This window comes from Leopardus geoffroyi, chromosome B3, assembly GCF_018350155.1.
Source record: "Leopardus geoffroyi isolate Oge1 chromosome B3, O.geoffroyi_Oge1_pat1.0, whole genome shotgun sequence".
NCBI lineage: Eukaryota > Metazoa > Chordata > Mammalia > Carnivora > Felidae > Leopardus > Leopardus geoffroyi.
In genome coordinates this window covers 61,026,368-61,054,015 of record NC_059337.1, presented here as the reverse complement: position 1 = coordinate 61,054,015, position 27,648 = coordinate 61,026,368, and the positions used below count along the sequence as shown (strand labels likewise).

Sequence of the window (27,648 nt, the reverse complement as noted above, 5' to 3'; positions counted from 1 at the left end):
TTTCCAGTGCAGTAAGGACATGCTTCTTCCTCTTGAGGACTGACCCATGCTGATGAATATGAGAGAGAATATTTTTTCCATTTCCAAATAGAGAAGGACAACTAAGACATAGCCTTAGACAGTTTTGTGACGATATGTCAAATCAGCTATGGGGAGACCTCTAATTAGATAGCTTAAATAGTGGTTTTGCATCACAGATGCAAAGAATCTGCTGAAGGCTATGAGCCTTCTCTATAAAACAGAATTTTTATACTGTTTGAGGGAGTTCACAAACTCTAAAGGCCATCCACAGACCCCAGAATAATAGTCCCTACAATAAAAATTCAGATGTGATTTAAACACACACACACACACACACACACACACACACACACAAGCTCACTTTACAGAAGCTTATAATTATGAAGAAACCACCTAGAAATGGGCAAGGGGCTCATTTTTAAAAAGAAACATGCATTTCGGGGCTCCTGGGTGGCTCAGTCGGTTAAGTGTCCAACTTCTACTCAGGTCATGATCTCATGGCTCGTGGGTTTGAGCCCTGCGTTGGGCTCTCTACTGACATTTCAGAGCCTGGAACCTGCTTCTGATTCTATCTCCGCCTCTCTGTCTCTGCCCCTCCCCTGCTCATGCTGTGTCTCTCTCTGTCTCTCAAAAATAAATAAATGTAAAAAATAAATAAATAAATAAAAAAGAAACATACATTTCATGCACACATACAATTTTTAGAAAACTTCTTCATTCTGCCAGAGAGGAAGAATGAAACTTGTAAAGCCAAGAAAGGAAACTTGTAGAGCCAAGAAAGTTTTGGGCTCTACATCAAAAGATTGTGAACCTGAACAGCCTCACTTCTCACGTAGTTTGGCTAATTGAAGGAGGGCAGCAAAGTACCCACCTCAGCCAAAATGTTTGCTTTTTGACCTAAGTTATTTGATTCTCAATGTTGTTCCTCACACATTTACAAGAAAAAAAAAAAAAAGGATTTAAAATATCTTACTTATGTAAAGACCGAATTTTTTTTAATATATTTTTAAAATTGTTTCATGTTTATTTATATTTGAGAGAGAGAGAGAGAAAGAGCCTGAGCAGGATAGGGGCAGAGAGACAGAGGCAGAATCCAAAGCAGGCTCCAGGCTCCGAGCTGTCAGCACAGAGGCCGATGCAGGGCTCGAACTCAGAGCAGTGAGATCATGACCTGAACTGAAGTTGGTCACTTAACCAACTGAGCCACCCAGGTGCCCTTTTAAAAAAATTTTTTATTGCTTATTTATTTATCAGAGAGAGAGAAACAAAGAGAGTCAGAGGACAAGTGGGGGAGGGGCAGAGAGAGAGGGAGACACAGAATGTGAAGTAGGCTCCAGGTTCCAAGCTGTCCGCACAGAGGCCAGCATAGGGCTCGAGCCCATGAACCATAAGATCATGACCTGAGCCGAACTCAGATGCTTAACTGACTGAGCCACCCAGGTGCCCCAAGACTGCATTTTTCAAAGTGCTTTCACAGCATTTTGGCCTGTGTAAAGATACTCATGTCAAACAATTCCTCAGAATTATATAGAATTACAATATGATCCAGCAATTTCACTCATGGATTTATATCTGAAAGGGAAAGTAGGGACTCAAGCAAATATTTGTATACTTGTGTTCTTAGAAGCATCATTCACAGTAGCCAAAAGGTGAAAACAGTCCAGCAACCCAAGAGTCACCGACAGATGAATGCGCACACAAAATGTGGTATATACATACAGTGGAATGTTACTCGACCTTAAAAAGGAAGGCAATTCTGGGGCGCCTGGGTGGCGCAGTCGGTTAAGCGTCCGACTTCAGCCAGGTCACGATCTCGCGGTCCGTGAGTTCGAGCCCCGCGTCAGGCTCTGGGCTGATGGCTCAGAGCCTGGAGCCTGTTTCCGATTCTGTGTCTCCCTCTCTCTCTGCCCCTCCCCCGTTCATGCTCTGTCTCTCTCTGTCCCAAAAATAAATAAATGTTGAAAAAAAAAAAAAAAAGGAAGGCAATTCTGACATATGCTACAAAATGGATGAATCTTGAAGATATTATACTAGGTGAAATAAGCAGTCACAAAAAGACAAATACTATATGACTCTAGTTATAAGAAATCTATGTATCTATAGTAGTCACATTCATAGAGACAGGAAGTAGAAGGGTGGTTGTCAGGAGCTGAGGGAGGAAGAAATGAGCTATTGTTTAATGGGTGTGGAGGTTCAGTTTGGGAAGATGTAAAAGTTCTGGAGATAGATGGTGGTGATAGTTGCACAACAATGTGAATGTACTTAATGTCACTTTAAAATGGTGAAAATGAGGGGCACCTGGGTGGCTCAGTCAGTTAAGCATTGGACTTCGGCTCGGGTAATGATCTCATGATTTGTGAGTTTGAGCCAAGCTCCACATAGGGTGAGCCTTAGCCCTCCTTTGGGTGAGCTCAAGCCACACTCATGTGAGCCCCATTTCTCTCTCTCTCCCTCTCTGCCCCTTGTGGGATTATCTCTCTCTCTCTGTCCCTCTCTCACTTGCACCCTCTCTCTCAAATAAATAAATTAATTAATTAAATTACATAAAATGGTAAAAATGAAAAAAAAGGGGGGGGGTGGGGTAGCACACCTGGCTGGCTCAATCAGTAGAGCATGCAACTCCTCATTTCAGGGTTGTGAGTTCAAGCCTCACATCGGGTGTAGAGATTACTTAAAAAATAAATAAATAAAATGTTTAAAATGAATAGTAAATAAATAATTAAAATGGCAAATTTTATGTTAGGTCTATTCTACCACAATAAAAAATCATATTCATGTCAGCTTCAGTTCATAAGGAAGATGATTACTGGCATTTATGTAGAACACAGATCAAATTTGTTAAATATACTGACATCACAAACAGGTCTTTTAACATTTTTTAACATCCATCCAATTTTGAAAGAAAGAGCATGAGTGGGGTAGGGGCAGAGAGAGAGGGAGACACACAATCTGAAGCAGGCTCCAGGCTCTGAGCTGTCAGCACAGAGGCCGATGCAGGGCTCAAACTCAGAGCAGTGAGATCATGACCTGAGCTGAAGTTGGGCATTTAACTGACTGAGCCACCCAGGTGCCCCACAAAGTGGTCTTTTAAAAGACAGACTCATTTTCTCAGTCTAATTTTTTAATAATCCAAACAAAATGTACTGTTGTGGTAACCACATGTGTTGCAATGTATAAACTCAATTTGCTCCTTTTTTTGTGCCACCAGGAAAACCAAGAGGATCTAGGCTTGTGGGAGGAGAAATTCGGAAAATTTGTGGATGTCAAAGTTAATGGTAAAATTGAAACTTGTGTAGTATTAAAGCAGATCTTGCCAAAATCACTAAATGTTGCTACCTATAAGTCCCTTGAGCTCTGGCACCTAAAGAAGTGATTTCTGTAAGGGGAACAGAAATGTCAGATTTGTGTCCTTTATTGTTCAATAATGTATATCAACAGAGAAATAGTGAGTATGTACCTTCAGTGGTCTCATGTTAAGGGCCTAGGTCAGCACACTGCTGGTACTACTCAGTATACAGACAGCTGCAAATCCCACATTCTATTTTTATGAGAGTCAAGTGATGAGAAACAAAATTCTAAAGCTCATTAGCATCCATATTCCAAGCCATTGGTTCTCAACCTTTTCCAAGCCTCCCCATCATTCACACAAGTATCATATACCCATCTGTGAAATTTCTCACTAGACTTAGTGATAGTATGTGTGTGGTGGGGAGTGAAAAGTTTGTCTATTTTGGATATATGGTTCAGATACTTGGAGCTTATATAGTTGGAAGAAATACTCACTTTCCTCCTTCCTACCCAGTAGGATAACAGATCCTCCCTAACTCCTTGAGAATTTCTGTTCTAGCATCTGTATCTATAACTTGGTATAATGATCAGGGCTGACAATGTGTCCAAAGTTTGTAAGTAGGGGGGCCATCAGGCTTTTCCTTTCTGTAACATCATAATGTTTTTTACCTTCGCTATAGCACCCCCTTTCCATAAATTCCTTTAAATAAGGACCATTTGATGTCAAATACTTTTACCTAAGAGTGAATTTAAGTCTGTTATCTCTCCTAGTTACTTGCATTTTTCCCATATTTCTAAAATAATTGTTAAATAAAGGACCTTGTCTTTGGTTAAAAACAAAACCAAAAACGTATCTACAGTCATAGGGAAGGGATATTTTGAGGAGCCAGGGAAGATCCTCCTGATGGTCTTGGCATTGTAGTCCCTGTATGCAGTAAGAATAAATGATCAGGCAGAAGACATCCAGTCTTTCATCTAGTGAAGATTAAAATTGCTCAGTATCCTTTGTTTCCTAATGCAAAGAAGCATGAAGTACATTTTAGGAACTTTTAGATTAGAAAAAAAAAATCTAAAACTTCATAGGTATGCTTTACAGATCGAAAGAATATTTACTGTAAATGAGAACACAGAGAGCTTCAAGCATATAGCTAAGGAAACACTAACAAGTGACCAGAACTTTGCCTTGTGCATGTTTGTATCCCCACAGAACCTAAAGGTAACATCTTACAGAAAGGGCACACCATGATTTACTGATTGATCAGGGCAAGTTCAGGTCTCTCAATCCCTAGTCTAGTCATCTTGCTACACTCATAAGTAACTGAGTTTCCTTAAATGATTGTCCCATTAAAAAGCAAAATTCTATATCCTGGTCCCTACAGGCCCTGCCTCCATTGGTTTGGATTTCTCCTTGCACGGATTTGAGCATCTTTACGGGATCCCACAACATGCAGAATCACACCAACTTAAAAATACTGGGTAAAGTGAAAACAAAAATTCTTATAGGATGCTCTGGTTTCTGGACTGTAATAGGTTTTTTTGTTTTTTTTTTTTTAATGTTTATTTATTTTTGAAGAAGAGAGAGAGCATGAGCGGGGGAAGAGTAGAGAGAGAGGGAGACACAGAATCTGAAGCAGGCTCCAGGCTCTGAACTGTCAGCACAGAGCCCAACGCGGGGCTCAAACCCACAAACTGAGATCATGCCCTGAGCCAAAGTCAGACGCTTAATCAACTGAGCCACTCAGGCACCCCTGGCCTGTAAAAGTTTGAAGGGAAAATATATCAGATGTCTGAGCCTGAGCCAATATGTGCCTGGTCTTGTCCTCCTTGAGCAGTGGTTTTCCATTTTTATCTTATTTTTGGCAAAAAAATTGAGAACTATAAAACTGTAATTCTGAACCTAAAAATATACAGAGGAAGTAAGAATATGGAACTGTTGTGATTGAAGCAGGAGAGAGAGCTTCATCATACCACCTCCCTAGGTTTTGCTTTCACCTCTCTAGGCCTTTCTGCGGAACCTGGGGAGAATACAGGGTGAAAATCACTGACCTAGAAAAAGGTGTTTACCAACCTCTGAGCCAGAGAATGAGACATTGTGGCATCTTGTGGCCCTTGGGTGGCTCAGTCAGTTGAGCGTCCACCTTCGGCTCACATCACGATCTCATGGTTCATGAGTGCAAGCCCCTCACATCAGGCCTGCTGCTGTCAGTGCAGAGCCTGCTTCGGCTCCTCTGTCCTCCCCCCTCTCTCTCGCCCTCCCCTGCTTGTGCTCTCTTCTCTCTCAAAAATAATAAAACATTAAAAAACAAGAAAAATTGTGGCATCTCATGTCACCTTTGATTCCCTTAGGGGGATCATTTCAGACTAACACTATTGACAAGTAAATGCCAAAGACGTCAGACTAAGGAAGCAAAACCAAAGAGAAACAGTCTGATCAAGGGTTCAGATGCCATTTCCACAACAGTTGGGCATGGTAACAAGTGAATCAGAAACTATGCTGCTCGCACACCAAGCCAAGCTCTATGCTTCCCACCCCAATTCAGTTCCCCGTCTTTCCCTACTCAGTACTGTAGAAGCATGTTAGGACACTATCTGTCATTTTGTTTTAGCAGCAGAGAAATACACAATTTGCCAATGATATTTACCATGTGCTTGCTATTGTAGAGGATTCACAGGAAATAGTTCTCACAAGAGGTATTCAGAAAAGATATCTAAGGGGTACCTGGGTGGCTCATTCGGTTAAGTAGCCAACTCTTGGTTTCGGCTCAGGTCATGATCTCACAGTTCTTGTGTTTGTTGGGATTCTCTCTCTCCCTCTCTCTGCCCCTCCCCTGCTCCTGCTCTGTCTCTCTCAAAATAAATAAACAAGAAAGAAAGAAAAGAAAGAAAGAAAGAAAGAAAGAAAGAAAGAAAGAAAGAAAGAAAAAGAAATAAAAAGATATCTAAGATATGAGACCATGCATGCCAGTTGTCACAGAAGGGGATGCCAAAGGAATCAAAGGAGGAGAATCACGTTAACCTTGGTTGGGTTAGGAAAGTAGTATGAGTAAAGCCTTGAAAGATGCATAGGACTCAAGTGTTTTCAGGGAGAATGGAGCTATGCTCTTCATTAATAATATATTTGTGATTGTAATTGATGATAGTCCCATCTTTGTGTGTTTCAGTGATGGCGATGCTTACCGTCTTTATAATCTGGATGTCTATGGATATAAAATACATGACAAAATGGGCATTTATGGTTCAGTGCCTTATCTCCTGGCCCACAAACCAGGCAGGACTCTAGGCATTTTTTGGCTGAATGCCTCAGAAACACTAGTGGAGATCAATACAGAGCCTGCAGTAAAGGTGAGCTTATGGATCATGGCTGCATGTCATACTTACAAAACAAAAAAAAACTAGCGTAGTCATAGCCCTGGGCTTTGTAGTGGCAATTCTCTGCCACCAAAGTCTTTGCAATATAATCAAGTGAAAGTTAACAGTATGTACCAGTTACTTACATATGGATGAGTGTTGTAAGCTAGAGGGAAAGTTTTCAGACCCTCATTCCATTCTTTTTCTAGTATACACTGACCCAGATGGGCCCCGTTGCAGCTAAACAAAAGGTCAGATCTCGAACTGATGTGCATTGGATGTCAGAGAGTGGAATCATTGATGTTTTTCTGCTGACAGGACCTACACCTTCTGATGTTTTCAAGCAGTACTCATACCTTACAGGTACAGCTTCTTGTTTCATTATATTTCTTCTATTGCATGTGTCCTAATTTTCAGTTAATATTTGTTGTATACTGTATAGAATTTATAAACAATTTGCCCAAGCTTTTCAAAAAGCAGGCATTTCTCTTCTCACCTTTATCCCATTCAGCTTGGTAAAATGTTGCACTGGGGCTAGAACTCTCCATTCTCTAATCCCTAATACTCCATCTACTTTCCTTGGAGCCTTTAAGCCCTGGGCTTTCTTTGCCTTTATCTCAGATGATCAGTGTCCCAACCTGAACTTTTTCTATGTTCTCTTCTCCATTGAAATATACCACTGGTTTTAGCACTAAAGCATTTTATCTTGAAAAGATGTAAAAGATCATCTTTGTTGATGTGGAAAAGCATTTGACAAAATTCAACACTATTTCATGATAAAAACGCTCAGAAGGCTAGGAATAGAAGGAAAGTTCCTCAACATGATAAAAGGCATTTATGAAAACTCCACAGCTAACACCCAATTCAGTGGTGAAAGACTGCAAGCTTTCCCCAAAGATCAGAATCAAGACAAAGCTGCCCACTTTGACCATTGCTATTGAACACTGTAGTGGAAGTTTCAGCCAGAGAAGTTAGACAAGAAAAAGAAATAAAAGGTATCCAAACTGGAAAGGAAGAAGTAAAATTATTTCTATTCACAGATGATGTGATCCAACATGTTAGAAAATCCCAAAGAATAGGGGCACCTGGGTGGCTCAATCAGTTAAGTGTCTGACTTTAGCTCAGGTCACGATCTCATGGTTTTTGAGTTTCAGCCCCGCATTGGGCTCTGTGCTGAGAGCTCACAGCCTGGAGCCTGCTTCAGATTCTGTGTGTGTGTGTCTCTCTCTGCACCCTGCCCCCCGCCCTGCCTCCACTAGTGCGCTTGCTCTCTCTCTCTCTCTTAAAAATAAAAATAAAACATTAAAAAAAAGTTAAAAAAAAAAAAAAAGAAAAGAAAATCCCAAAGAATCCACAAAAACTACCAGAGCTAATAATTTCACCAAAGTTGCAGGGTACATGATAAACACACAAAATCAGTTGTGTTTTTAAATACCAGCAATGAACAATCTAAAACAGAAATTGAGAAAACAATTCCATTTACAATAACATCCAAAAGAATAAACTACCTAGGAATAAATTTAACCAAGGAAGTAAGACTTGTACACTGAAAACTACAAAACATTCTTGAAAGAAATTAAACAGGCCCAAATAAATGGAAAGACATCCTATGTTCATGGATTGGAAGTCTTAATATTGTCAAGATGACAGTACTACCAAAAGCAATGTACAGATTCACTGCAATCCCTACCAAAATTCCGATAGTCATTTTTTGAAAAAGTGGGAAAGCTGATCTTCAAATTCATATGGAATTGCAAAGGGCCCGAATAGCCAAACAATTCTGGGGTGGGGGGGTTAGGGGTGGCAGACTTATACTTCCCAGTTTCAGGCCTTACTGTAAAGTAATCCAAACAATATGGTACTGGTATAAGGATAGACACATAGACCAATGGAATAGAATTGGAAGTCCAGAAATACACCCATACATCCCTGGCCAGTTGATTTCAGCAAAGGTTCAAGACCACTTACTGGGGAAAGAATAGTCTCTTAAACACGTGGTACTAGGATAAGTGGATAGACACATGCAAAAGGATGAAGTTGGAACCCTACCTAACACCATACCACACACAAAAAACTCAAAATAGATAAACAACATAAATATAAGGGCTAAAGCCATAAAACTCTTAGAAGAAAACGGGCAAACCATCATGACCTTGGATCTGGTAACAGATTCTTAGAAAAGACACTAAAATCATGAGCAACAGAAAGAAATAATAAGTAAGTTTGACTTCATTAAAATTAAAAACCTTTGTGCATCAAAGGTTACATTATCAAGGAAGTAAAAGGCAATATACAGGATGGGGGACAATATTTGCAAATCATACATTTGTTAAGAGTCTAGTATCTAGGATATATAAAGAACCCTTACAACTGTACAACAAAAAGATAACTCAGTTCTAAAATGGGCACAGTACTTGAACAGACAGTCTCTAAAGATATACAAATGGGTTAACAAGCACATGAAAAGTTTCTCAACATCATTAGTCATTAGGAAAGTGAAAATTAAAACCACAATGAGATCCTACTTCATACCCACTATGATGGCTAAATTATTTTTAATAGAAAATAGTAAGTATTGGTGAGGATGTGAAGAAACTGGAACCTCATACACTGCTGTTGGGAACATAAAATGGTTCAGCTGCTGTGGAAACATTCTGGCATTTCAAAGAGCTAAACATAGCATTTAATATGTCAACTTGCCTAGGTCACAGTACCCAGATATCTGGTTAAACACAAGTCTAGATGTCACTATGAAGCTATTTTTTAGATGAGATTATCCTGTCAGTACTATTAGTTACATTGATAGACTTTGAGTAAAGCAGATTACTCTCAGTAACGTGGGTGACCTTCATCCGATCAGTTGAAAACCTTAAGAGAAAAGGACTGAGGCTCTCTAAAGAGAAGAATTGTCTCCAGACTGCCTTCATATGTAAGCTGCACCTTCCCTGGGTCTTTGGTCTGCCAGCTTGCCCCGTGGAATTCAGAGTTACCAGCCCCCACAATCACATGAACCAGTTCTTAAAATCATTCACTCTGTAAGTGTAGAAATATATATATATACATACATACATATACATACATACACACATCCTGTTGGTTCTATTCCTCTGCAGAACACTGTCTAATATCCTTCATATATATATATATATATATATATATATATATATATATATATATATTTCCCTGCATATCCTTTATATATCCCCAGCAATTCCACTCTAGATAAGTGAAAGCAAGGACTTGGAGGGACACTTGTATGCCAATGATCATTGCAGCACTATTCACAATAGCCAAAAGAGGGAAACAAGTACCCATCAAAGATGAATGGATAAACAAAATGTGTTAAATACATAAAATGGAATCTCATTCACTAACGTAACAAGGGATGACATTCAGATACATGCTGCAGCATGGATGAACCTTCAAAACATTATTCAAATGAAATATGCCAGACATAAAAGGACAAATATTGTATGATTCTACTTACATGAAGTACCTACAATAGGCAAATTCATAAAGACAAAAAGTAGATTAGCAGTTATCAGAGGCTGGAGGGTGGGATGGGTATTGGAAAGCTATGGCTTAATGGTTCGAATTTCTATCTGGGGTGAGATAAAATCTTGGAAATAGGTAGTGGTAATGTTTATACTACATTGTGAATATAATTAATGCCACTGAATTGTACACTTTAAAATGGTTAAAATGACAAATTTTATGTTCTCTTTTGCCATTTTTTGTAAAATGGTAATATAATATTACCCCCCCCCCCACAATTGAATTGTATGCTTTCATTTGGTCAGTTGTATGGTATGTGAGTTACATCTCAATAAAGCTGTCAAAAATAAAAGAAATGTAGCATCGCTTCTGATGCATTCTCTTGCTAAAAGTTCCTGGGTCCAGCCCATGTTCAAGGGAAGAGGAATTTGATTCCAACTTTGGTGGGACAAACAACCAAAAATTTATGGATATGGGAAGACACACATATAGGAATAAGCACTGTCAAGGCCCACTGATAGGCCTTTTCAACATTGTTATTGGGGAGAATAAGCTTGGTTTATAGGAAGATGCTTCAAAAACAGTGGGTCTGCCACCGTGTTCAAAGAAATCCAAGTTTAAATTTAGAGACTACCTGTTGACTCCTGATGAGGACTTAACAACATCCCCCCTTCTTCTCTCCCAATATTGTTATATCATAATGTTTAGTTAAATCAATATTTAGTGTTTATACTTTTCAAATGCTCAAAGGTGTCAGATAATTTACCCATCCCACTTTTCTCTCTGTAACCTTCCCTCCCAGCTCTCTCTGTCCTGCCCCCATCTAGGTTGTTGCTCTCCAGGCTCCCTGCACAGCTGTCATCCTAGGACTTTTGCTTACTATTTTCTGGTGTTTGATTCCCCCTTCTCTTGGGTTCCATGTTTTTCTTTCTTGTGGTTTATTACCTTATTGGTTTTGGTTTTTGTTTATAGCACCTTCTGGTAGTTTCCTAAGAAAGTGCCTGTGAGGTACATTTTTTGCATCTATGCAGGTATGAAAACATCTTTTCTACCTTCACTCTTGATAATTTGGCTAGATTGAAAATTATTTCTTGGTGGGGGGCTTAGTAGGTTAAGCATCTGACTTTTGATTTCGGCTCAGGTCATGATCTCACAGTTTGTGAGATCAAGACCCCGCACTAACAGCATGGAGTCTGCTTGGGATCCTCTCTCTCCTCTCTTCCCCACCCCCCACATGCACACACTTTCTTTCCCTCAAAAAAATATTCTTTTAAAAAAGAAAATAATTCTCCCTATGACCCAGAAATTGCACTACTAGGAATTTATCCAAAGGATACAAAAATGCTGATTCAAAGGGGCACATAAACCCCAATGTTTGTAGCAGTGCTATCAGCAAAAGCCAAAATATGGAAAGAGCCCAAATGTCCATCAACTGATGAATGGATCAAGAAGATGTGGTATATATTTATAATGGAATACTATTCGGAGATGAAAAAGAATGAAAGCTTGCCATTTGCAACAACATGGATGGAACTGGAGGCTAAGTGAAGTAAGTCAGAGAAAGACAGATATAATATGATTTCACTTACATGTGGAATTTGAAAAACTCTACAAAAGAACATAGGGGAAGGGAAGGAAAAATAAGGTAAAAACAGGGAGGGAGGCAAACCATAAAAGACTCTCAAATATAGAGAATAAATTGGGGGTTGCTGGAGGGGGCTAGGTTAAATGGGTGAGAGATATTAAGGAGGACACTTTGCAGGATAAGCACAGGGTGTTATATGTAAGAGATGAATCACTGGGTTCTACTCCTGAAGCCAAGACTATACTGTATGTTAACTTGAAAATTAATAAAAAAATTATTTCTCTATTTCCTTCCATCTTCTTGCTCCAAAATCACTCTGAATTCTGTTTCCTTGTGTATGATCTGTCTTTTCCGTCTGAAATATATTCTGAAATTTCTAATACTTTGAAATTCTGGAAATTGACAATAAAATGCCTTGATATATATCTTTTTAAAAATTTTGTTCATGTCAGCGCAGGGCTCAAACTCACTAACTGTGAGATCATGACCTGAGCTGAAATCAAGGCTCAGATGCTTTAACCGACTGAACCACCCTGGCACCACAATATAAATCTTTTTTTTTTTTTTTTTTTTTCAAATAATCATTGTGCTGGGTATTAAATGTGAGCTCTTTCAGTCTTTAGAATTGTGTCCTCCACTTTTGGTAAACAGTCTTGGATTATTCCTTTGATAATTTCTTCCCCTCCCTTTTCTCTTTCTACTGTACAGATCTTATAATCTCCCTTATTTTCTAAGTTTTCTCAATTTTATCTTCTAGGCCTTCCATTTATGCTATATTTCTAATTTCTTCATACTCGTTCTTTTCCTCTGATTGTTCTTTATTTCCAGTGTCTTAAACTAGTCTTATTTCAGTATATTTTTTCATCTCTCTGAACATACTAATGATAGATAATGTTTTGATGTTTACTTTGGTTCCTTGTATTGTCTGTTTTCTCAGAAATCCTTTTATTCTATTTCTTTTTTTTTAATTTTTTTTAATGTTTATTTTTGAGAGATAGAGAGACAGAGCTTGAGAGGGGAAGGGCCAGAGAGAGAGGGAGACACAGAATCTGAAGCAGGCTCCAGGCTCTGAGCTGTCAGCACAGAGCCCGATGCGGGGCTCGAACTCACGAACCACGAGATCATGACCTGAGCCAAAGTCGGGACGCTTAACCGACTAAGCCACCCAGGCGCCCCTCATTCTATTTCTTTATGTGGATCCTTCTAATCTTGGAGGCTTTCAATAAGGTTGTGCCTCAAAGCGCTCTAGTATTGGGGGTGGAAGGTGGCGGGGGGGGGGGGGGGAATCTTCCCTCTAGGAGTTTTCGGAGAAGAGAGATGAGCTCTTCTCCTCATATTCCCCTTTCAAACACTCTGGTGAGAGCCTCCCTCACTTTGCTCAACAGTTACCACCTCTCCTCTGTCCCACACTTTCCAAAGTTTTGTTGAAATTACTCCTCTCCCATTCTTTTTGTTCTTGTGGCTTTATTCTTTTTTTTTTTTTTTTTTTTTCTTTCCTTTACTCTGATTTTAGTGGGACTTTAGGAGGGAAAAGAGAAATGCAAGTGGTTGACCAGAAGTCTGCCATGTTATCAGTAAATGTTTTGATAGCAATTGATAGTTTTTCCTGCCTTTAATCCCCTTCCCTTTTAGTCAGTCTCAACACTGCTCCCTAATTTTTCTAAAACATAGGTATGCTAAGATCACATCTTGCCAAACTTTTGATGACTTCCCATAAGAAGATTTAGTATTCCTAGCCTGAACTACAGGGACCCTTACAAACTGACCCTCTCCAGTTTTGGCTTCTACTGGTCTCTCTCACAATGTAACCACCCTGGATTATTTATTTTTCCCTAAGCTTATCATGCACTCCTCTGCCTCTTTGTCTTTTCCATTCCCTGTGCCTCAATGCTCTATGCATTCTCTCTGGTAGATTCCTCCTACTTACTCTTCAAGGTCCAAAACCAAGTGTTACTACCTCTGTGAAGCCTTTTTTTTTTTTTTTTTTTTTTTTAACATTTATTTTTTTTTGAGAGAGAGACAGAGAGCAAACAGGGGAGGGGCAGAGAGCGAGGGAGACACAAAATCTGAAGCAGGCTCCAGGCTCCGTACTGTCAACACAGAGCCTGACACGGGGCTCAGACTCACAAACCATGAGATCATGACCTGAGCCAAAGTCGGACATTCAACTCACTGAGCCACCCAGGCGCCCCTTTCAAGTCTCCACATTTTACTGCAGGCAGTATTAACTCCTCTGTATTCCCTTAATACTAGGCTGATACCTTTTACATAGCAGTTACACCTCTAAGCAGAACAGTTAATTTACATACCTGCCTCATCAGCCAAATTATCACTTTCTTGAGGGTGAAGACAGTGTTCTCTTCCCCTTGATATTCTAAGTACCAAGCTCAGTGCTTAGAGCCTGTAGACATTTAGGACATGTTTATCAAATGTGTAATTATCATTGTGATGGTAGCTGGCTCAGTTGTCATCTTCCACTTTCAGGCACACAAGCCATGCCCCCTCTCTTCTCTCTGGGGTACCATCAGTGCCGCTGGAACTATGAGGATGAGCAGGACGTAAAAGCAGTGGATGCAGGATTTGATGAGCATGACATTCCTTATGATGTCATGTGGCTGGACATAGAGCATACCGAGGGCAAAAGGTACTTCACCTGGGACAAGAAAAGATTCCCAAATCCCAAAAGGATGCAAGAGCTGCTCAGAAACAAAAAACGTAAGGTAAAATAAGCTGACGCTTTGAAACCTTTTCATTACAAAGCATTTTTTTTTTTTTTATTTAAAACTTGCATTGGCACATTAGTGGAGGAGAGCCATCTGATAAAAAATGGCCATGGAAATAGTACCTTCAAATGTAATTGTAACTGTGATAACAGGAAAGCAATGATGGAAAGATGGTCACACCATCCGTCCCTGCCTTAGGTGTCGAGGTCCCTGCAGGACAAAGGGGCCTAGAATTCAGTCTCATTTGTTGTGGCCATCCTGTAGTGATTTGATAGATACCCCAAAAGCATGATTTGGTTCTGATGTCAACATCAATCTCGAGATTGGGGACATCACATTGACACCAAGAGGGTCTGAAAAGGTTGATTAGTCACATAGGCATTCTTGGGGGAGCAGGGCTGGCTCCCAGGCTGCTCTCAAGATGTCTTGAGAGAGCTGGGAATGGAGACATCTCAGCTTTTGTGGTGCTTGGAGGTTTGGACTGGGGTGAGGATTCCTATGCATGCTCAGGGCTTGTGTGGTTTGAACTTCCTGCTGGCACCCAAGGAGGGAGCATTAGGGCTTTCTTTGTCAGATGTGGGCAGAAGGGTAAGGGGGAGTGGTGGGGCTAGAAAGCTCTTAACAGTCCATCAAAAATGGAGTCATATTCTTCATCATACCATTTTTTCTGCATGCTTCCCTGATGGACTCCACCTATCAATCTGGCCAAAGGAAGAACTAAAATAGAAAATGGAGAGGGGAAAAAAGACACTGGAAAGTATGTAATACAGGTGTGGTGGTGGTAACAGCAATAATGAATAGAAGGAGGGAGAAGAAAAAATTGAGGGAGGAAAAGGGGGAGAACCCTAGATGTTTCATATAAAAGGATCCCTGCAGTCCCTCTCCTTGAGATTAAAGTTGTCTTTTTAATCCATTCCTTTGAGCCCCAGGCCTTTCACAGGTGACCACAGCCAATCATATTAACTCCTAATTTCCAAGTTAATAAATACCTACCATTTGGCAAGCACTTACTATTGGCCACAGAATTTGATAGAACACAGTATTCTATCCAGTCATCACAAAATTATGAGGTAGATCTTGTTAGCCCATTTTTCAGGTGAAGAAACTGAGGCTTAGTTTTGTATTTTGCACAAAGGCACATAATAAATAAGTAGTAGGGCAAGAATCTGAACTCTGATTTACCTGACTCCAGAACCCATGTTATTCTAAGCAACTATTTATTGAAGCCATCAGATGTTCAAAATACCGTGCTACAGATGAAGGGAATGCAAAGATGAGCTCCTTGGGGTCTTGCAGTGAGTTGGGGGAAAGACAAGTATACAACAACCACAATGTAGGGCAATAATGTAACAGCCAAAGAAAGATCAAGGTCAGGAGGGGACTAAGAGAGAGAGAAGATTGCATTCAGCTAGATTCAAGCTGGGCTTTGTGCATTTTCGATGAGGATGTTAGGATGTTAGGATGACTCTCTAACTAGCTGAGAAAAGGGGAGGAAGCAGTGCAGCCAGAGGCTGAAGCACCCAGTGGTGTTTGGAAAACAGTACGCAGGTTGGTTTGGCAAGAAAACCATGTGCAAGAAAAGGCATGTGCAAGGTTTAAGTAGTAGGGAATCTGACCTTATTGTAGGCTGCTTTGTATACATTTGGAGACATTAAAAGTTTTTGAATAAGAGGTTAGTATGAAGAATATGTGAAGAACACCTACCACTCAACAACCAAAAAACAAACAACCGAATTAAAAATTGGAAAAAGGGCTTAATAGACATTTCTTCAAAGATATACAAATAGTCAACAAGCACATGAAAAGATGCTTAACATCACCAGTCATTAGGAAAATGCAAACAGAACCACAATGAGATACTGCCTCATATCGTTAGGATGGCTACTATGAACAAACAGAAAGTAGCAAGTAAGGAGGTACAGAAATAGAAACACTGATAGTGGAAAATAAATGTAAAGTGTTGCAACCACTACAGAAAACAGTTTGGCAATTCCTCAAAAAGTTAAAAATACAATTACCATATGATCCAGGAAACCCACTTACGGGTATATACTCAAAGGAATTGAAAGCAGGTACTTGAGCAGAAATTTATATGCCCATATTCATATCAGCACTATTCACAATAACTGAAAGTGGAAGCAATCCAAGTGTCCATCAGCAGATGACTGGGTAAACAAAATGTGGTAAATACATACAGTGGAATATTATTCAGCCTTAAAAAAGAAGAGATCCCGTCACAAGCTACAACATGGATGAACCTTGCAGACACAATGCCAAGTGATATAAGGCAGAACAAAAAAGATGAATACTGTATGATTTCATCAATCTGTAATACCTACAGCAGTCAAAATCATAGAGACGGAAAGAATAATGGCAGTTGCCCAAGGCTGGACAGAGGAGGGAATTAGTTGTTTTTAATGGGTATGGAGTTTCAGTTTTACAAGATGGAAAGAGTTCTGGACATTGCACAACTCTGTGTATGTACTTGTACCCTTAAAATTGGTTAAGATGGTAAATTTTATGTTATGTGTATTTTACTACAATTAAAAGTGTTTTAAAGTTTTTGAGCAATGGAAAATTAAACTTCAGTTTGCAGAATAGATTTGAATAGATTTGAGGAAGGGTGGTGACAAGGTTGTCCTAGACAAATAACAGGTTTTGATGCCCTGGAGTAGGAGGTGATGGTATTAGAAAGGTAGAAAGATCCTAGAGACACAGAGTTGTGATGACAGCTCTTCTCAAACCTCCTTCCTAACTATACCTGTACCATTGGGTTTGGGCTTTTTTGTTTTTAACACGCTATTCTCTTGTTTTCTTTAATGTTTGCTTTTGTCAATGTTAACTTCTAGATGTCTAGGGAGCAGGGACGACTTAATCCTCTATGTATAGCACCCAGCACCTCAGACAGAAGCTTAGTAACTGCTATTTTGAGAACACGTATTGCTTGGGAAGCAATAATTATGGAAGAGCACTGGCCTAGTTTTGATACTAATTATATTTCCATAAGCATGAAAAGTTACTGGGTTTTACCAGTATCTTAAGTATTTCAATACTAGTAGTTATTTCTGAGTAAAATTTGAACCCCAAAACTATGATGAAAAGTATAAAAACCAACATATAACTCCTGTGAAACTGATGAGCTCGTCAAACCTCTGTGTCCTGACAGCTTGTGGTCATCAGTGACCCCCACATCAAGATTGATCCTGACTACTCAGTGTATGCTGAGGCCAAAGAACAGGGCTTCTTTGTGAGGAATCACGAAGGAGGAGACTTTGAAGGGGTATGCTGGCCTGGTAAGATAGCACTTTATATACTTATTATTTCCACTTGTTTAGTCCCAATTAATAAAGATTGCGTGGCCATCACCCTCATTTCTTATGGATGTCTTTTGCCACAGCGTAAGCACCTTTAAGAAAGTTTTCTTTTGTATCAAAAGATCCTTTTGTATCTTCCATAACATCTGGTACAGTGTCCTCTGTATACATTTCTCAGTCAATGAATGAATGAAAAAAACAAAACAAAACAAAACAGGAAGCCTTAATAGTACTCTAAGCAAATGAAAGTTAAAAGCCAAGGGATGAGAAAAGCAGAGGAGAAAAAAAAGAACAAGTGGCCTATAGTCTCTCCCTGTCAATCTTTTTTGCCTTGTTAGCCCAGAGTTTTGACTTCTCAGACTCCCATGAGTGACCTCAGCTGCCTCCAGCAACTCTGGATGCTTTATTTCAGAAGGTATTAATTTAAAGCCTTGGTAGAACCTCGAGGACAAAAAGGAATCACCACTCTATCGTCTCCTGGCACTCCATCACAAATCCAAGTACTGCAGAGAAACCCCATGCATCCTTCCCCCCACCTCCCCCTGCCCACCCTTATACCACTCATGAACACTTCTTTGTTCTCTTTAAGAACAGAAGGGTCACTCCAGATTATTTGCCATGATTACTTGGGCTATCCTGGGCCATCAGTGAGGGACAGGCTCCGTCTGGATGCTTGTTCATTGGCATTCCCCTGGGCCTCTCCGGTTGGAAAGTCTAGTCCAGATTATCACTGGAGTCCAGTAATGCCTTCATGCACTTTTTGACAGACTGCACCTCTGTATCAACTACCTTACATTTAGGGTGCCCAGTGATTACCCAACTTTGACATCTTCTGTACAACATATCTAACCATGAGGACCACTGTTTCTCACAGTCTGTCTACTCTTCTGCCTCTACAGGTCTCTCCTCTTACCTGGATTTCACCAATCCCAAGGTCAGAGAGTGGTATTCAAGTCTTTTCACTTTCTCTGCCTATCAGGTTTGTTTTTATTCTTTTGCTCTTTCCTAGTGACTTGGGAGGATGAAAGAAGGAAAACCATGATTGAATAGATAGAGTGCTTCATTGAGTAGCTCTTGATAAGCAATCCTGGGATGAAAATGCAAGGAAGGCAACCACATTACAGACTTTGATGGTGCCAGGAGAGGTGCCATATATATTACCAAGTGCACAAAAGCTGTGATTTCTACTTCCATTATAATAGACTCTGTGACATATCAAAGTACTTAACAATATTATATGTTAAAATTACTATATAAATTTTACATAAAACAATATTCTATAGCTTATTTAAAGATGATGATAATGATATATGTGAGAATATCTTGCAAATTATAGGGGCGCCTGGGTGGCTCGGTCAGTTAAGCGTCCGACTTCTGCTCAGGTCATGATCTCGTGGTTCGTGAGTTTGAGCCCCACATCAGGCTCACTGCTGTCACGCAGAGCCCACTTTGGATCCTCTGTCCCCCTCTCTCTCTGCCCCTCCTTGCTCATGCTGTCTCTTTCTCTCTCTTGAAAATAAATAAACATTAAAAAAACAAAAGGTGTGATAAGAATTGAAATTTTTAAAGAGGTGTAATAATAAATCAATTCTTAAAATATTATAAATATATATAAAATATATAAAAAATAAATATATCAAAAACTCTAAGAAAGAACTGGAGAGGCCACTTCTAGAAAACAGTTTTCAACCCATTATGAGGATGATAATAATGATGTTTAGTATAAATTGAGTATTGCTGTGTGCCAAGCACTGTGCTAAGCACTTTATGTACATTTTACCATTTCATCTTCAGAGTAACCTCTGAGGTTGAAACTATAATGAACTCTAATCCCACAGATGAGGAAACTGACATATGGACAAGTTTAAAACCCCACTAAGTTCACTCATCTTAGTAAGTGGTAGACCTAAGATTTGAACTCAGTCTGTTTGTCTCCCAAGCCCAAGTCTTAACCACTAAACTCTAGTTTCTTTTTTTTTTTTTTTTTCAATTTAAATTCAAGTTAGTTTACATATAGTGTAATAATGATTTCAGGAAAATAGAACTTGTTGGGATGAGCCCTGGGTGTTATATGTTAAGTGATGAATCACTAAGTTCTATTTTCCTGAACTCTTCTTTATCCGTTCATCAGTCGATGAACATTTGGGCTTTTACAGGGCCTGGATGTTACAAGGAGCAGGACATTTAGAAAGCAATGGAATGAGCTGCCTGAAGGACTCCCTGTCATTGTAGCTATGAGTCAAATGCTGAGAGACCAGGATTCTATAAAAGGGATTTCAACACCATGGTGACTAGATGACTCAAAAGCCCCTTCCCACCCTAAATTGAACAATTCTATGCAGAACACAAACTCTAGACCATGCTACCAAACAGGTATTTTACCTTTCAAATCTTGCAGAGTATTAGAGGGAAGGCAGAATCTTATCATGGACGGCTATAAATGCCCTTGGTTAAGAGTTTTTGGGGTGCCTGGGTGGCTCAGTTAAGTGTCTGACTCTTGATCTCGGCTCAGGTCTTGATCTCAGGGTCATGAGTTTGAGCCCTGCATTGGGCTCCATGCTGGGCATGGAGCTTACTTTTTAAAAAAAGGTTGCAGCAGATAATGGATGTTATAGGACCTAACCGTGAACACTCACACAACCTTTCCTATAGGGGTTCTCCAGGGTAGGTCTTGAAGTGTACTTGCTGGGCAGTATTTCATAGACAATACAGCACAGTATTCTTTCATTCATCAGCAAATACTTATTGGGAACCTTCTGTGGTTCAGGTACTGTTCCAGGTGTTTATGAGCAAGACTGATAAAATTCCCCACCTTGTGGACCATTTATTGTAGCATTGGAACAGAAGACAGAGCATAGATAATAAACATAATAAATAATAAATTAAATAGAGTATGAAAGAGGAATAGGGTGGCTATCATATTAACATCATCACTATAGGAGTATTATCATGGCTGAGGAAGAAATTTACTTCTTAGGGATCTACTGACATCCTCTACATATGGAACGACATGAATGAGCCCTCTGTCTTTAGAGGACCAGAGCTAACCATGCAGAAGAATGCCATTCATCATGGCAATTGGGAGCACAGGGAACTTCACAACATCTATGGTTTTTATCAGGTAAGACATCCATAGAGAAGTCACCTGGACCCAAATGCCCTGACTTTTGGGTTGAAAGTCATTTATAATAGAAATATTATATTGTTCATTTCTCTTTGTGGGTCTTATCAAGTTGTAGCCAATAAAGGACTTACTATTTCTCCCTTTGCACCTTTTCTTTCTATAATAAACTTGATGAATTATAGATATATGAGATTAATGATAACATAGAAACATCTTCTTTGGCAGGAGTCATTAGTAAATGACATTGAATACTTAAAGACTTTTTTTTGAAGTAGGGTAGGCAATGTGTAAATACATAAACAAAGGCAATTAAAACAAATGTTTTGAAATTTCACAAATCTTATATTCATACCAGGGGAACAAGATTTAAAACATAGATATACAATTTCAGTAAGTCTTTAAATGCAGAAAGCCTTAATTAACTACTTAGCCGTTTCATTAGAAGGTAGTAGAATTGTCTTCCATTTGCCAATCACATCCAAAACATATGTCAGTCATTTGCCCCTAATGATATCCGTAGTTCTTTGTTATTTTCATCCTGTGTTCCTATGGCTCTCCCATCAATTGGTATTTTCTAGTGGGAGTTGCTATCTATATATAGCACAGTTCAGATTATGTGTTTACTTCTTTAAAAGCCTCTTGCTATAACTGCAAACTACTTTAGAGAATTTTCTTATGTTGGCCAGGGCCAGTCACTTAACAACCTCTTTGAATCTCATTTTTTTCCATCATTGAAAATGCTCTGTCTCAGAGGGTGTTCTGTAGATTATAAGAGAAAATCTTATAAAATGCCTAACAATAGTAAGCACTGAATAATTCTAGCTTATTATTTACTATTATTCCATTGCTATTTTAATCAAGGAAAATCTTCCACTCTTAATATGGGAATTTAGAGTAGTTTCATTGCATTATGAAAATTATTTGATAGATTTATTTTAATATTTTCCATTTTATATTCCCACCTATTTAATTTTGCATGTCTAATAGCCTATTAGGATGTTTGCACAATGCTCTAATCTAATCATCCCTTTGAAAGTTTTCTCCTTTGCCTTTGTAGCAAATGGCTACTGCAGAAGGACTGATACAGCGATCTAAAGGAAAGGAGAGACCCTTTGTTCTTACACGTTCTTTCTTTGCTGGATCACAAAAGTATGGTAAGGCATGGCTCATATGATCAGACTTAAAAACATAAATTAGCAAACTTTTTTTTTTTTTTGTATGGTATATGGTGCTACTGTGTTAATGCCTTTTTTTCCAGTGGCCCTTCGGCAGGCCTAGGATGGTAGCAAGTGACGTTCCCGGAAGTATGCCTTTTGTACTGTGACACAAAGTACATCAATTTTAATAAAGTTTAGTTACTTGTTTCCCACTGAAGAAATGGCCACTTAGTTGCTGGGAGAATGACTTCAGAGTATCTCAGTTTGCTGGGATGGTCATCTCTGATTCTGTCTATTTGATTTATCTAAACCAGGGGAAATCGACTTCTTACACATTCCTTCAACCACCTGTTCCACTTAGTAATATGGCTTAAAATAGACCTGGCTGTTGCTTGTGGTCAGGGTCATCTATAACTGGATTCAGTTTACTAGCTAATGCAGATCTAATTCAACTTAACCACCTTCCAGCAGGAAGGCTATTTTAAGTCCCCTGGCCTTGCATAAATAACTAAGAGCTTAGGTTCTAGTCTGAAGAGTCCAGCCTTTACTGTATCATACACATTATTAGGCCTCCTCCGCCAGCCCTGAAAACCAGCCCCTGTGGTACTCTGGAAAAGGCCACAATATTGTTATCTCAGGCAAAGATTCATGTACATAGATGCTCACCATAGCGTTAGTCCTTGAAACAGAAAAAGAAAGAAAATCCAAATAAGGGAATATTTATAAAAGCATGATATATCCATATGATAGACTATCATAAGGCAATTTAAAATAGTACCTCTTAATTGCATGAGCAAATGTTTGTGACATCATGATAAGGGGGGGGGGGGGAGCACCAGAATGTTTAAATGTTGTTACAGTATATTATCACAATTTTGTTTAAAAAATAGAGATAGCAATCTAAATCAATAAGTTTAGTACCGTGATGATTATGAGTGATTTTAAAATTTTCTTCTTTTTACCTATCTCTATTTTCCAAATTCTCTACAAGAATCATTTTTAATCACTAAAAAATGTCAAGTATTGGGGTGCCTAGCTGGCTCAGTTGGTTGAGCGTCCCATTTTTGGTTTTGGCTCAGGTCATGATAGCACAGTTCATGAGTTCAAGCCCCGCATCAGGTTCTGAGCTGACAGATTCTCTCTCTCTCCCTCTTGGGATTCTCTCTCTCCCTCTCACCCTGCCCCTTCCCCACTGGCATGCATGCTCTCTATCAAAATAAATAAACATTTTTTAAGTCAAGTATTTTTTTTAATTTCTTAACGTGGATTTTATTTTTTAGAGAGAGAGAGACAGACAGAGCCCAAGCAGGGGAAGAGCAGAGACAGAGGGAGACAAAATCCAAAGCAGGTTCCAGACTTTGAGCTGGCAGCATAGAGCCCAACTCAGGCTTCAAACTCTCAGACTGCAAGATCATGACCTGAGCCAAAGTCAGACGCTTAACCAACTGAGCCTCCCAGGTGCCCCTAAAAAGTAAATTTTATGAAAATACTAATATGAAAATGAAAATACTAATAAGTAGCAGTTAAAAAAGGAAAGAAGATATGAATACTAAGTAATTTCCAATCTCTTAAATATCAGCCTACTGCCTAGTCTTCAATACTCTGTGAAACTATCAGCCCTCCCCAAAGTGTAGCAAGTGAGGCATTACAGAGAACACTACTGTGTTAAGTTTTCTGCTTAGACCAATAGCCAGAGCTCGGTTCTGACTAAACAACCATATGACACATGAAAATATCTGCATGCTTACAGGAACTTTCTCTCTTGACCAGAATGCCACCATGTTGATTTCACAATCATTTTGTCTCATTTGAAGTCAAGGAGAAATTACTAGAGTACCTTAAAAAAAAAAAAAAAGCAGTCCCTTGAAAATATTTTTCCTCACTGGCTTTAGGACAACCTAAAATTTCTGTGGAAGATTAAAACAAAAATAGCTTCCAGAACTATTTTGATAGAAGATAGACAAAAATGCCTCAGGACTAATTTAGGTTTAGTAAAGTAAGATTTTTTTTTTCTTGTGTGAATCTCTTTAGTGGTATATAATTTATCTTCACAATGTCTTATCAACTATACAATGATCAAGAGCAGTGGCTTTAGAGTCACACTCCCTGGGCTCAAATCCTGCCTCTATCACTTAGTAACTATGTATTTTAATCCACTGTTGGCCATATTTCCTTCATCTGTAAAATGAAGTTAACTAGTGTTTACCTGATAATGTTGTGATGATTCAGTGAGCTACTACAAGCCAAATAGTATCACCTGCCTCCATCAGGCCTTGCTAAATGTTAACTATTGTCCTTGCTACTGTTATTATGCCTCCCTTATACAGTCTGTACCACTCCTCTTAAATTATAGAGTGGCTTTTTTGAGAGGGGGTGTAGGAATAGGCATAAAAATCAATGGAACAGAATAAAGAATCCAGAAAGAGTCCAACACCCGTATGATTAATTAATTAAATAGGAACAGAGTTGCCAAGGCAATTCAATGGAAAGAAGAGTTTGTCAATAAATGGTGTCACAACACTGGGTATGGAGGTGGGGGAAGGAAAGAACCTTGACCCTTACCTCTTACCATACACAAAAAGTAATTCAAAATGGAATATAGACCTTAACTATAAAAGATAAAACAAAAACTTCTAAAAGGAAACATAAAAACTCTTTGTGACTTTGAGGTAAACAAGATTTCTTGAATGGAACACAGAAAGCATGAACTATAAAAGGAAAAAAATGCTAAGTCGGACTTTATCAAAATTGAAAACTTCTACCCTTTCAAAGATATTAAGAAAATGAAAGTCAGAGATGCCTGGGTGGCTTAATAGGTTAAGCTTCGACTTCAGCTCAGTTCATGATCTCACAGTTTGTGAGTTCGAGCCCCACATTGGGCTCTGTGCTGACAGCTCAGAGCCTGGAGCCTGTGTCGGATTCTGTGTCTCCCTCTCTCTCTGCCCCTCCCCTGCTCGTGCTCTCTCTTTCTCTCTCAAAAATAAATAAACATTAAAAAAAATTTTTTTAATCAATCAATAATAAAAAGACATGTACTTTTAAAAATAGCAAAAGATTTGAATAGACACTTTACAAAAGAAAACATATAAATGATCCATAAATACATGAAAAGATGCTCAAAATCATTAGTCTTTAGAGAAATACAAATTAAAACCACAGAGAGACACCACTACACATCCATTACAGTAGCTGTAATTAAAAAGACACATTACCAGGGCACCTGGGTGCCTCAGTTAAACGTTCAACTCCTGTTTTCGACTGGGGCCATGATCTCATGGTTTTTTAGTTGGAGCCCCATGTCGGGCTCCACACTGAGAGTGTAGTCTGCTTGGGATTCTCTCTGTCTCTGTCTCTGTCTCTCTCCCTCTCTCTGCTCCTCCCCCACTCACTCTCCCTATCTCTCTAAATAAATTAATTTTAAAACAATTCTAATTAAAAAAAATTTTTAAAGACACACTACCAAGTGTTGCCAAGAATGTAGAGCAACTGAAATTGTCATGTATTAATAACTTAAAAGTAGTACAACCACTATGCCAAACAGTTCGAAGTTTATTCTTAAAGTATGCAACATACACTGAACACAGACCTAGCAATTCCACTCCCAGATAGCTACCCAAGAGAAATGAAAACATATGTCATGTGATTGGGACACAAATGTTTATAGCGGCTTCATTCACAATAGCCAAAACTGGCAAAGAATCCAAATGTCCATCAATAGATGAGTGGCTAAACTTGTGATAGATCCATACTATACAAAACTATTCAGCAAATAAAAAGGAATAAACTATAACATTATGCTGAGTGAAAAAAGCTAGAACACAAAATAGTATATGTTTCCATTTATATAAAATTCTAGAGAAGATACAGAAATCAGATCAATTGTTAGGTAAAGTGGAAGGTTATTGACTGCAAAGAAGCCCAGTGATCATTTACACTGTTTCTGTACCCTGCTTGTGGTGACAGTTACAGGTTTTTGAGCTCAGACTCTTCACTTAAAATAGGTACATTTATTATATGCAAATTATATTTCAGTAAAGATGATTTTTTTAATGTTTCTCCTAAAATCAGACTTGAGTTATACTTCAAAAATAAGTGCAATTTCAGAATATTTTTACAAAATGTTTTGTGGATTTTAAGAACTTTTTCACATTAGAAAATCAATATATTTTCATTGTAGAAACCAGATTTTGTATATTTTAAGGTAAGAAAGAAATGTTTTCCTTTATATTAATTTGTCTATTTCAAATAAAGAATCTATGAAATTGAGTGCATGAGCTGATTTGTGATTTTTTTTTTTTTTTTTTGATACCTTGTTACTGGTGATCAAAGGTGCTGTGTGGACAGGCGACAACACGGCAGAATGGAGCTACCTGAAAATTTCTATCCCTATGTTACTCACCCTCAGCATTACTGGGATCCCTTTTTGTGGAGGTATGATGATATCCACAAGCTTGAAGTGAGAGAAAATAAAAAACTAGGGTGTTTCTCCATCCAAGCTGGTCACAAATGCCTTCTCATTAGCTGCTTTGGGAGGGATAACTGTGGAAAAAAGAAAATGAGGAAATTGAAGGGATACTTGCAAGCTCTTTGTGTCTCGTCTGAAGTGAGGACATGAAATAAAGTCATCAGAGAGCCCAGAGTGCCTGGGTGGCTCAGCTGGTTAAGCATCCAACTTCAGCTCAGGTCATGCTCTGACAGTTTGTGAGTTTGAGCCCTGCGTCAGCGAGAACATGGAGACTGGAGCCTTCTCTGCCCCTGCTCGTGCTCTCTCTCTCTCTCTCTCAAAAATAAGTAAACATTAAAAAAAAATTTTTTTTTAAGTCATCAGAGAGCCCGAGTGCTTTTTTCCCTCTTTCTCTGATTCCTCCTTAGATGCTCTTGATAACTGAGTTTTTCTGAAACATACCTTTTCATCAAAGTGAGAAAAATGGAGAGAAGTACAAAGAATTTAGCAAATCAGAGATAAGCCTTACAGAAATCCTTTTTTACTCAGCAGGTTTAAAATTGTGTGACATATTTTAACTGTTAAAAAAAAAAAAGATATGCTCTTGGGAAAGATAAATTTAGTTAAAATACGATTCCCTGATGGGTTGCTTTCCCTAAATCCTAGTAATTGTCTGCGGATGAGAAATCCCAGTATGGAAGGTGCTCGGCAAGACCAGTTCCAGCTGCTCCTTGTTTTCTGTAGGAATAGAAGCAACTTAATGTCACACACATTTTAACAGATGTGTTTCTTATGGTATTGGTCCACAGACAAGAAATATGTATCCTCCTTAAGGACCAAGCATCACATTCTCCCTAAGTCTCTAATTCTGATTGTCTGTTTTTTAGTTCAGTAATTTTTATCTTGCTTTCAGCTGTTGCTTTCAAAAGGAAATCAGTTGCCAACCTCCTACCCCGGCCCTGAACATACTTATTGAGACAGGTCGACATTTTGCAATTTCTGGGTTTGGGAACATAACAGAAATGTTAATCTTGGGGCGCCTGGGTGGCGCAGTCGGTTAAGCGTCCGACTTCAGCCAGGTCACGATCTCACGGTCCGGGAGTTCGAGCCCCGCGTCAGGCTCTGGGCTGATGGCTCAGAGCCTGGAGC

The 27,648-nt window shown here is 39.0% G+C and overlaps 1 protein-coding gene across 14 annotated transcripts in view; it reads left to right on the top strand.

Annotated features, from left to right (window-relative positions):
• GANC (glucosidase alpha, neutral C) overlaps positions 1-27,648 on the top strand; it is a 75,222-nt gene that overhangs the window by 29,683 nt on the left and 17,891 nt on the right. For 12 of the 14 annotated variants that reach the window (XR_006704089.1, XM_045448059.1, XM_045448065.1 and 9 more), the window contains 10 exons: positions 3,230-3,296; positions 4,689-4,785; positions 6,471-6,651; positions 6,867-7,020; positions 14,222-14,457; positions 17,627-17,753; positions 18,674-18,753; positions 20,752-20,895; positions 21,956-22,052; positions 26,385-26,486. Coding sequence is in view for 13 of the 14 variants with exons in the window: in XM_045448059.1 (XP_045304015.1) it covers positions 3,230-3,296; positions 4,689-4,785; positions 6,471-6,651; positions 6,867-7,020; positions 14,222-14,457; positions 17,627-17,753; positions 18,674-18,753; positions 20,752-20,895; positions 21,956-22,052; positions 26,385-26,486 (1,285 nt within the window). In the remaining variant the exon portion in view is untranslated. The remainder of the gene's footprint in view (positions 1-3,229; positions 3,297-4,688; positions 4,786-6,470; positions 6,652-6,866; positions 7,021-14,221; positions 14,458-17,626; positions 17,754-18,673; positions 18,754-20,751; positions 20,896-21,955; positions 22,053-26,384; positions 26,487-27,648) is intronic. The other 2 variants (XM_045448063.1, XM_045448061.1) reach the window with 1 other exon arrangement.